This window comes from Numenius arquata, chromosome 1, assembly GCF_964106895.1.
Source record: "Numenius arquata chromosome 1, bNumArq3.hap1.1, whole genome shotgun sequence".
NCBI lineage: Eukaryota > Metazoa > Chordata > Aves > Charadriiformes > Scolopacidae > Numenius > Numenius arquata.
Genome location: NC_133576.1, coordinates 133,119,519 through 133,130,219, shown reverse-complemented (window position 1 = coordinate 133,130,219; position 10,701 = coordinate 133,119,519). Strand labels below are relative to the sequence as shown.

At 53.8% G+C, this 10,701-nt stretch overlaps 1 protein-coding gene across 1 annotated transcript in view; it reads right to left on the bottom strand.

Moving 5' to 3' along the window:
* Positions 1–5,968: 5,968 nt before the first annotated feature.
* ME3 (malic enzyme 3) overlaps positions 5,969–10,701 on the bottom strand; it is a 132,455-nt gene continuing 127,722 nt past the window's right edge. Inside the window, exons 10-14 of the mRNA XM_074153998.1 lie at positions 10,201–10,306; positions 8,711–8,853; positions 7,628–7,801; positions 7,091–7,189; positions 5,969–6,252 (exon numbers count right to left, since the gene is read on the bottom strand). Of these exons, the coding sequence (XP_074010099.1) occupies positions 6,091–6,252; positions 7,091–7,189; positions 7,628–7,801; positions 8,711–8,853; positions 10,201–10,306 (684 nt within the window). The 3' untranslated portion in view covers positions 5,969–6,090. The remainder of the gene's footprint in view (positions 6,253–7,090; positions 7,190–7,627; positions 7,802–8,710; positions 8,854–10,200; positions 10,307–10,701) is intronic.

Sequence of the window (10,701 nt, the reverse complement as noted above, 5' to 3'; positions counted from 1 at the left end):
CTGGGGAGCGGCTCCAGAGAGAAGAGGAGGACAAGTGGGTGTGGGGAGAGCACCAGGCTCCCAGGGAGAGGAATGTGGCCGAGAGAGCCTGGGTATGGCAAGTGGCTTAAAGCTCTCCCAAACCTGACCTTTCTCTGCCCTTAGGGGGCCGTTGCAGGCACTTCTCCCTCTCTGACCTTGACCTGCAAGCTTCCCTCTAGGAGAAAACCCGTCACTTTCTGAGTCTCTTTTTCCTCCCTTGAGGATTAGGAGTCCTTCCAAGTCTACTGCAGGGAAAGCCTTCTTCCCCCAGGTTTCAGAGGTTCTTCCCCTTGGCTTCAAAGGTTCTTCCCGTGGGCTTCAGAGGTTCTTCCCCTTGGTTGCAGAGGCCGAGGGCTGAAGCCTCTCCTGCTGACTTTCTTGGAGAGGGGGCTGCAGGGGAAAATCTCCTGAGCTTGGGCAAATCCCGCTGAGAGCCCTGCCACACCATTGAATGGCAGCTCCTGGCTTGGCACCTCCATCTAAAATACGTTCAGTGCTTTTGCTTGCCCCGTAGCTGGAAACGCAGCCTGGTGAGCTGAAGGTGCTGGAAGCTGGAGCATCTTCTCTGTGGCTGGTGGGGCTGGGAGGGAAGGGGAAGGCTGGCGAGAGCCCAGCCAGTTCTGTAGGTGCTTTTTCTGGGAGGGAAGACTGTGCCCGCCCTGGGACCTTCCTTTCCAAGGCTGGGGCGTTGTGTTCCCAAAGCCCATGGACAGATGAGGCAGAGGAACAGCAGGAATGGGCTTTCCTGCTCCCTGCGAGCTGTGGTGTGAAATGCTGTGAAACACAGGCTCTCGTGGTGCCCGGTCATTGAGGGGCAGCAAGCAGGGTGGTGGGCAGGCATGGTTGGTTATGAGCTGTGAGCAGGCTGGATGGTTAGGACCTTTTGGTGCGACCTGCCAATGCCGTCATAGTATTTGCCCTCAGAGCTCCTGCTGTGGCCACCGCAGTCCCCTCCCTGCCGTCTGCTGCCCACAGGGAGCTGAATGTGAAGTGCAGGAGCCAAGTGGAGAGTGGGCCAAACCCTGTCCCCACTCTGGCACTGGTGGTTGTGCTCAGGACCTGCAGCTACACCAGCAGTGTCCCTGACTGGGGAAGTTGCTCCTGGAACACCCAGTGGGTGGCAAGTGGGCTGGATGGTGGGAGAGGTCTTTGCATCGCTGCCTGTTAGAACGTCCTCTGGCCAGGGTTCCATCTTTGTCTCATGCCAACACAGGTGCAGCTGATGCCCAGAGGACTGCTGTCCCTATGGGGTGGCACTCCTGGAACTTGGGTGGCACCAGTGGAGTTGAAGCAGCATTTTTTCATCCCTCATCCCCCAGAGAAGACGACAGAAGCAGCTGCTCTGGAGAAGTCACTGACCAAGTAAGAGTGTGCCAGCTCCCTCAAGGAGGGAGTGAAGGTATGAGTGAAGGTATGAGTGAAGCGGCAGCCAGCCATCTGAGGGATCAAGGATGCATGTTGCCCAACTGTGGGCTTTGGCTCTCCATCCCCTGGCTGTGTCTGGTAGGGAACGACAGGGAAGAGCCCTGATTCCAGCTCTCCCCCTGCAGCCCAAAGGCTGTGGGCTAAACCTCTCCCCCCGGCGCTGCTGGTCATGGGTACCAAGTGGAAGGGGGCAGAGTAGAAGGTCCCAGGCAGAGGTGGGCAGGTTGACAGCCCAGGTGAGAGTGTTGTTCTCCGCTGCTGCAGCTGCCTTCCCGTGCGCGGCACCCGGGCGAGGAGGCTGCTGGAGAAGAGAAAGGAAGACCTGTAGGAAGACGGGCACAAGAGCAGAGCTGTGGAAGCAGGAGGTGGGTGCTCTAAGTGAGAGCTCCAGCTGGCATCCAGCACCCACCCACACTCAGGCGTTCTCCAGAGGGATCAGGCGCTGGGCTCCAGCTCCTCAAACCACGTAGCGCTTGCTACCTCCCACCCAGCATCTGCAGCCAGGGGACTTTCCCTGTGCCTCTGTAGCTGCTCGGCCAAAGGTCTCTGTCCCAGCCTCACACAGCACCTCAGCCTGGTGCCATGTAGGTTCCCCGCCATGGGCTGGGACAGGAGGGGCCTCCACAGAGCCACAGAGACCACAGGGACTCCTGTGGACCAGGCACACACCCAGGAGGGTCAGGGCTGAAGGAGACAGGCAGCGTTTCTCGGCCTCCCCCCCTGGACCTGAACCCTGAGGCATTTCTTCTTCACTTCTTAGCGCCGCTGAGAAGATCCACCGGTAGGCCCAGTCTGAAGTGTCCCTCCCAGTGCTCCAAGTCCTGCAGCTGGGAGGAGGGGCTGGGGAGTCACCACTGCCCTCCTGCAGCTGTGAGTAGAGGAGCATTTCCCAGGGTGAGATTCCACTGCTTCGTGAACAATAAAGACAGTTGCTTCCAGCTGGAGGGTTTTGCAATGTGTTTATTTGCAGGAACTGGGAAAGGAAGATGGGTTAATGACCCCTCACCCCACACCACAGGCTGTTGTGTAGGATGAAGCCAACATGTGAAGTATCATGGCATGAACAGTTGCCTGAATGGCCTCTTCTTTTTGCAAGGAAGCCCAGGTGGACCCTCCATCCTGCACCAAGCAGCTCTTTGTCCAGGCTCACCAGGCTCTCTCCTTCCTAAGCTGCTCACTGACCTGCTCCTGTAGCCTGGCATCACCACCTGTTTCTTCTCTTGGCCAAGGCCAGAGAGGTCTTGGGGCTTTAGGGAAAGAGAAGGCTCTTTTTTTGAGGAAAGGCCATCTTTGTGGCATGCACAAGAGAAGCATCAGTGGTGGGACTGCTTTCCACACTAGATTGCGTTCTCTCTTGCCCTCTCTCCCAACAAGGATCCCCCTTAGGAACCTACCCCAGCATTTTGGACCACCTGCTGGTGCCTCATGGAAGCAGCAGGAGAGGAGGGATGGTCACCCCTGGGCTCCTGTGCTGTGGAGTGTCAGTATTGTCCCCTCTGTCCCAAGGGGAAGGTCCACATCTGAGCATCCCAGGTGTGAGCCTAGAGCTGAGTGGTACAGCTCGGGGCGACTGCTCTGGGCCATGCACCATTCTCCAGCAGCTGTGCCTTCTGCTCCACTTAGGGTCAGCTTGTGGTGAGCAGAAGTTGTGGAGGAGACTCCTACAGTTGCGTGTCTGCAGACTGCCATCAGCATGGGAAGGTGGCTCCTGTGGGACACCAGAAGAAGGACAGCAAAAGCTGGAGTCCTCTGCCTGAGATGGACATAAGGGAGCCAGAAAGGCACCTTCTACGTGTCTGTGTCATTAGCGTTTGTATTTCATGAACACTGAGGAGCAGCAGCAGAGAGCAGAAGAGGAGAAGTGTCTCTGGGCTGATTTCCAGGCCCACAGGGAACAGTTTTAGAGGGAGAGGGCCCAAGCATGGGAGGCACTTTCAGAATTCCCCCAAAACAGCCACTGTCTCCACCACGGGAGTTGGGGGCTCGGTAACCTTGGCGACCCACATTCCATGGGACACGGTGCAGAGCTGCACATTCTGGTGTTCCTCAGGACACCACACTGCCCCATGCTCAGAGACCCTGCTATTTCTGTCTTACAACCTGGAAAAAAAAGCAAGCTTTGAATTCAGCTGTAAGGACATTGCCCACCTGTTCTTCCATGAAATTAAAAGTCGAAGTACATTTTACCGCAGAATTTGTTTGCACCCCGGATTCGATGGCCGCCCGCAGAAATCTCTCCTCAGCGTGTGTCCCACTCCACCAGCGCTGCCTTGGGTGCTTGGGAAATGCCCTGGAAGGCCACTGGCAGTGGCTTCTCCTTGTGGGTCTGACTCGTCTCCTGCTTGGGACAGCTGCCTCCTGCCCTTGCACAAAGCCAGGCAGCGTTGTGACCCAGGCGTAGGTGCTCCCTGTGCAGCTCCTGCTTCTAATAAAGAGGGGCTGATGCCGAGTACAGGGAGCTCTTCCAGATGGGCACTTTCTGCCTCAGCAGCCCAAAGGCTGGCTGCCTTGGCTGGGAACGGGATCCTTTCCTGGCAATGGTCTCACCTGGGGCTGTCTCTCCTGCAGAGGACGATGGGTTCGGACATTCCAGGCAGAAAGAACGCCCTTTCCCAGGTGGCTTCTGGTGATGTTGTCGTGTTTCCCAATCGATGATGTCTGCTTCTGCAGCCCTTGGCTGCTGACCACGTCAGCAGCTTCTCAGCTTCTCTTGGATGAGCTGGTAGTGCCAGGGCTGCCCACTGTTCAGGGAGGAGCCGGAGGGAGACTTTTTCCAAGGACTAGATCCTGTTGTCTCCTTGTTTCCAGAATCGGGCTCTATGTAACACCTGGAAGAGCTGCTGGGGAAAGGCCTCTTAAGACTCTCAAGGGGCAAGTGGAGAAGTGAGGATGGAGGATGAAGAGCCTAACAGAACAACTAATCTGGGAGCTGGCTCCTGGGAGTGCCTGTGTGCAGTTTTGTTTTATCTATTCATCTGTCCTTTATCTCAGCCCCGAGCTATTCTTACTTACACCCTGCTGACTCCCTTCCCCGCTGCCAGGGACTGAGCAAGCTGTTGTATGGTACTGAGCTGCCTACAACCACTAACCACCCACAGACGGTAGCAGAGATGAGGGCTGAGTTCATGATACGGGGAGAAGCCCACATGCTCTCGGGATCACTTCATGTGCGTCTGAGCTTCTTTAACACCCTGGGCTGTTCTGGAGTCCAGTGAGAAATGGCTCAGACACTTACAGGGAGAAGAGCCCAGGTATGGGAGGCACTTTCAGACTTACCTCAAAACAACCGTTGCCTCTGCCATGGGAGCTGAGAGCTGAAAGTATCCAGGTCTCAGGAGTATCGTTGCCTCCAAAAAGCCAGGACTTCTGTGTCTCTGGCTGGCCTCGTCTCTGCAAGGCATGACAGATATCATCATAGAACCATAGAATGGTTAGAGTTGGATCATTAAATCCAACCCCCCTGCCATGGGCAGGGACACCTCCCGCTAGAGCAGGTTGCTCAAAGCCCCATCCAGCCTGGCCTTGAACACTTCCAGGGATGGGGCATCCACAACTTCCCTGGGCAATGTGTCTGGCAATCAGACAAATCCAGAGGATAAAAAGAAGCCCCTTCTGTGGCAAGGGCACGGCTTGATCCTCGCTCTCTCGGGCTTGCTATTTGCCTGGCCAAGATGAGCTGGACTAGAACCAGTATTCCCAGTTACAGTCAGGAACACCATCATCCCACTGAGATAGCATTTGGCAGGGTGTGACAATTTTGCAAGGCTGGGGGAGGCCTCCCTGGGACTCTGTGACATGGAGAGACCCCCAGGAGGGCCTTTGCCTGGTGCTTCCTTAGCAGTACCCCGCAGAAGATGCAGTGGGGAGGTTGTGTGTGGGTTCGAGGGTGCCCTGGTCTCCAGCTCGGCTTATCCCTGCGCGTCCCTGGGCTCCTGTGCCCTTGGAGAGCATCCTGGACCACAGAGGGGAGGGAGTCTGTTGTCCCCATGGGGCTGAGGGAGGTTTTGGGGTTTGTTTCCAAGGGGAGGGGGGCACAGGACAGTGCCAGGCTGTGTGGCCCACACACCAGCTTGGGTTGGATGAGACTCCCCAAACACTGGGGACATTCGAAGCAGGAAAAGGTAGCGGTCCCCAAGTGTGCACCTCTCCCAGGGCAACGCACACATTCCCATTGCATCCAGAGAACCACGGGCAAACCGTGGCTGTCCTGTGTGAGGGATGATCACGCACACAGCTGCCACCGTGGAAGTGGGGCCACCGTGGAAGTGGGGCTCCGAGCTTCCTGCAGGCACTCCCACTAGGAATGGGACTTCTTGTTTCTGTGGTGGCCCAGGCAGCTTCTCCCGAGGCAGCTGAGCTGGGAGCCAGGCAGTACATCAAGCAAGCAGCAATACGCAGCGCTGATTGACTGGGACGGGCTGCAGCCATAGTCTGTCTCCCTCCCTGGAGTACTGACCGCCCCGCTTGGACTCTGTTTTATTCCCTGCTTACATGCTCCCACAGACAAAAAGCAGCGGCAAGTAAAAAACTACTTGGATTCATTTACTTTTATCATTCTGCAAGCCTGGAGGTGCATTTATATGAGCAATGATATGAACCATGGGAACGGATGGAATAAAATGAGAAAACAGTTCTCGCAAAAACTTATACATCTTGTGTTTGCATGGCTGCGGGGGGCCACCTGTAATCATCCATAACAAACGAATCGTAATCAGGACTGTAAACGAGCTGTTTCACAAAGGCTTCCTTGTCTGCTGGCTCGGGGTACCAAGAAGCAAGACCATGCTTGTAGGCCCAGTCAACAATCTGCAAAAAGATAAGCAAAATAAGCTGATGCAACAACGTTGGCAAGTTATGAAGTCAAAACCAACTCCAGTTTGGCCCTGGCTGTATTTCTGCTCTTTCCCCCTTCTCCTCCCTCAAAATCGTGTCCTTTTTTGCTCTTTTCCCTTTGTCCAATTCCTTGAGTCAGGGATCAGCAATCCCTTGGGTGAGGGAATGAAAGCTGCCTGCAATTACTGGCTGTTTAGAAATGCACACTCCTGCCCCGCTAAAATGTTGGAGCGTGCAATTAAAGAAGGAGAACAGCCCTTTAACTACCTCCACTCATACCCTTAAGCTCCTCAGGTACACTGTGCAGCTGTCAGTAACTCCTAGGCAGGCCAGCGTGATCCTCAGTGGGTATCCCCTGAACGGGAATTACGGATTTGATATATACAGGGCACCAATCCCACAATTGGACAACAAGCCCAGATCTGGAATAGTATTTAGGTACTTAGGCCCCTATCAAATGCAGGAGGAGAGGTTCCAAAACAGCAATTTGGAACTTAAAATCTTTTGGCAACTTGCATCATATTTGAATTTGACCCTAAACCTGATTTTTTTTGAAGTGCTGAGCACTCACAGCTCCAAGCAATAAAGCAGAGCCTTGTGAGCCGTGAGGCACCCAGAATCAGAAGGTATTTTTCACATTTGGGCTTTAATGATGGGAGAAATCAAAGCAGCAATTCTGGCTGGAAGGATTCCTGAGAAGCGTTGCTTTAGGCTGTAGAAACAGTTGAATTAAAAACCCACAAAGCAAGAATCATGCCAAGGCAATTCCTGCTCTCCCTACCATGGAAAGTGGAAATAAATGAGTGCTCACTTTCACAGCGATTTTGAGAGACACCTCTCTGATGCTGTGCAAGGGGGGATAGAGTCTTCCTTCTGCAAGATTCTGCTCTGTCACCTCAGCAGCAATGGACTAGAAAGAAGAAAAAGGTAGTTTACAGAGATGGTCTCAAGCACATACCACATTCACTACCATTGCATGATACGTGGCTGAAACCTCAGCAGCACCGGAGCTGGGACTAATTCTTAATGGGAACTGCTGGACTATTCAAAATACATGTGTGTATACATTTCATTACAGACTTAAAACTGGAGCCAGAAGAGTGGAATTGCTGTGCCAGGACAGCAGTTCTGAAGAACTAGGGGAATTCTGTCATGGATCCTGCACCTCTGTAGGTGCAATGGAAGTGTGAGCTTTCCCTGAGATTGGGAAAGGCTGTGGCTTTTTGCTGAGGCTGTGCCATTTCCACTCAGCGCATCGCCCCAGGCCAGGTTCTTGAAAACACCTGAAGTAGGTGGATGAGCCTCTTACAATCTTTTTAAAAACATTAGTTAAATGCCAGTTGGAAACCTCTGCTGTGATGAGGAAGATATCGTCAGAGATGTGCCGGACTCCGCAGGCGATGACTCCCAGTGCCACTCCTGGGAAGACGTAGGCGTTGTTCCCTTGGCCAGGGAAGAAGGTCTGTCCATTGGGCAGGGTTACCTTTGAGAATGGACTCCCACTTGCAAATATGCCCCGTCCCTGATAAGACAGAGAAAGAGGCATTCACATTCAGAAGAGACATCTTACATTTCTGCTGCTTGCCATGATCTGCGCTCAGAGGACTCTGGTGACCTAGGGGACAAATCTCCAGCCAGTCAGTGAGAGGCCTCTCCACCAAAGCCATCTCCAGCTGATACTTCTGGAGGGCCTGGTCCCCAGGGCCATGGACAGGGTCATGGAGAGGGCCACTGAGCACTGAGTGGGTCTTTGCACTGCCCAACTGCAAGTGCTCGGAACTTGCTGAGTCTCTCTTCCTCTCTATCAACCATCTACGGAGTGTGAAGAGGGACTCATGTGGGATAAAGGTCTGGGGAACTGTGTGATTGCCCTAGCCAACAGCAGGTGAGGGAGGGCAAAGGGGAGAGTGAGACAAGGTCTCCTCTCTCACCCCAAGTCAATCCACATGACTATAACTCTTCAGTGACATTGAGCCCGAGCTGGGTGATGAAACCATTACACAAACAATGAGGGTGGCAAAACACAGGGGATAGTAACCTAGGAGGACGGGGCACCTCAGTCAGCTGTGGGTGAAGGAGGTAAGTGCTTTCCTTAGAGGTTCACAAAGTAATTCAGGCTGGTAGGGACCCAAACTCCTGCTCACAGCAAGGTCAGCTATGAAATCAGACCAGGTTGCTCAGGGCTTTATCCAGTTAGTTCTTGAAAACCTGCAAGGACAGAGACTGCACGAGCAGTCTGGGCCCCTGTTCCACCTCCTGACTCTCCTCACAGCGTGCAAGTTTTTTCTTTATGACCAGCTTGAACCTCTTTTGTTTCAATTTATGCCCACTGTCACTTGACCACCCACCATGCACCACTGTGGTCTCCTTGGTACAGCCATGGCCACAGCGTACCCAGAGCACCCAGCTTCCCTGCTCTGGGCTCCAGTACCTCGGTGAGGCGGTAGCACTGCTCCGCTGTGCACTCCGCTTTGCTTGTGGGGTTGCTTAGGGCAAACACGATGGGCCTCTCATTGAAGGCTGCCATGTCCTTCAAAATCTTCTCAGTGAAAGCTCCTGCAACGGCCGCGACACCTAAAACAACAACAGCTGAATGAGACGGTGCTTTCCGACTGCCTGACTTCAGTGCGTTGGGCTGATCCCTCCTGAATGCCTCTGTCAGTAAATGAATCACAGAATCGAAATCGTCTAGGTTGGAAGGGACCTTTAAGATCGTCAAGTCCAACCATTAATCTAACACTGACAAAACCACCACTAAACCATGTCCCTCAGCACCACATCTACAGGTCTTTTAAATACCTACAGGGATGGCAACTCAACCACTTCCCTGGGCAGCCTGGTCCAATGCTTGATAACCCTTTCAAGTGAAGAAATTTTTCCCAATATCCAATCTAAACCTCACCTGGCCCAACTTGAGGCCACTTCCTCTTGTCCTATCATTTGTAACTTGGGAGAAGTGACTGAAAGCCCCACTCCCTATACCCTCCTTTCAGGTAGTTGTAGAGAGCAATAAGGTCTCCCCTCAGCTTCCTTTTCTCCAGGATGAACACCCCCAGCTCCCTCAGCTGCTCCTCATAAGACTTGTGCTCCAGACTCCTCACCAGCTTCGTTGCCCTTCTCTGGATCCACTCCAGCACCTCAACGTCTTTCCTGTAGTGAGGGGTCCAAAACCTGAACACAGAACTCGAGGTGGGGCCTCACCAGTGCCGAGCACAGGGGGACAATCACTTCCCTACTCCTGCTGGCCACGCTATTCCTGATACAGGCCAGGATGCCGTTGGTCTTGGCCACCTGGGCCCACTGCTGGCTCATGTTCAGCCAACAGTCAACCAACACCCTCAGGTCCTTTTCCACTGGGCAGCACCCCAGCCACCCTTCCCCAAGCCTGTAGCTGCATGGGGTTGTAACTGAACTGCGGGAGGGAACAGGCTCCATCTCTGGTGATACAGGTGGGAATATTTCATTTTCATATTATGGCGAGATTAAAAACCTGTCTCAAAATAAAGCCCTCTGCTGCTCTGGGAAGAGTGGGGATCAGTGTTTAGGCGCATCTGGCTGCGGCACTTTGCCTCCCAAAGGCTCAGCACCTCTCCTCCCAAAGACCTGCCTGCGCTGCCTGTTGTCATCCTCGTCCTGCCCAGCCTTCCCAGGGCCATGTTCGCTGCTGAGAGCCCCAGGTCCTGCCTCCCGCAGCACCTCCCTCTGCAGCCCTGTCTGGGAGGGCTCCTACAGCTCCAAACGAGAGGAAGCTTGTGCCCCACAGTCGAAGGGGAAAGGATGTGGAGAACTCGACTGACAAAATGGAAGTAAAAAAAGCTCATTTCCTTTTGATGGAGAGAACAAAAGGAGGCCCTGGAAGAAAGACAGAAACTCTCCTAAGAACTGAATTGACGTGAAAAGGTCGTGCTAAGGGAACTTCACCTATAATTGCTGTAGGCTTCACTTTCTGCACAACCTCTTCCAGCGTGTTCACACTAGGGTGGTCCTGGGCAAACACTTCTTTCTCGTGGTTCAGGTGGCTCCTGCCCTGTGAGGAAAAAGAAAGAGTCAAACTTTAATCTATCAGCAAAAGGTGGAGACTTAACTTAGTAACTCGTAGCACAAGCCCCCTCAAGTCTGAGGAGGTAGAATGGCAGAGGTCCTGAGGACCCAGGGAGTGGAGAGTAGAGCTGGGCCAGGTTGGATCACCAGTGTTGCTGTTGCAGTACCCCATATGACACACAAGACTTCCAGCACGGCTTGAGACCATGGCCAGCAGTGTGTCCTACCACTTTAGAGGCCCAGCCCAGAGTGTTTCCTTTAGGGCACACTGTTGTCACCATGAGACCTAGTCCTCTGAAAGCAAGAACAACTCTGATGACACCAATAAAACTGCAGCCCTTACTCCAGGGCTGAGCAGGGCTCCAAGGTATCTGCCTGCTC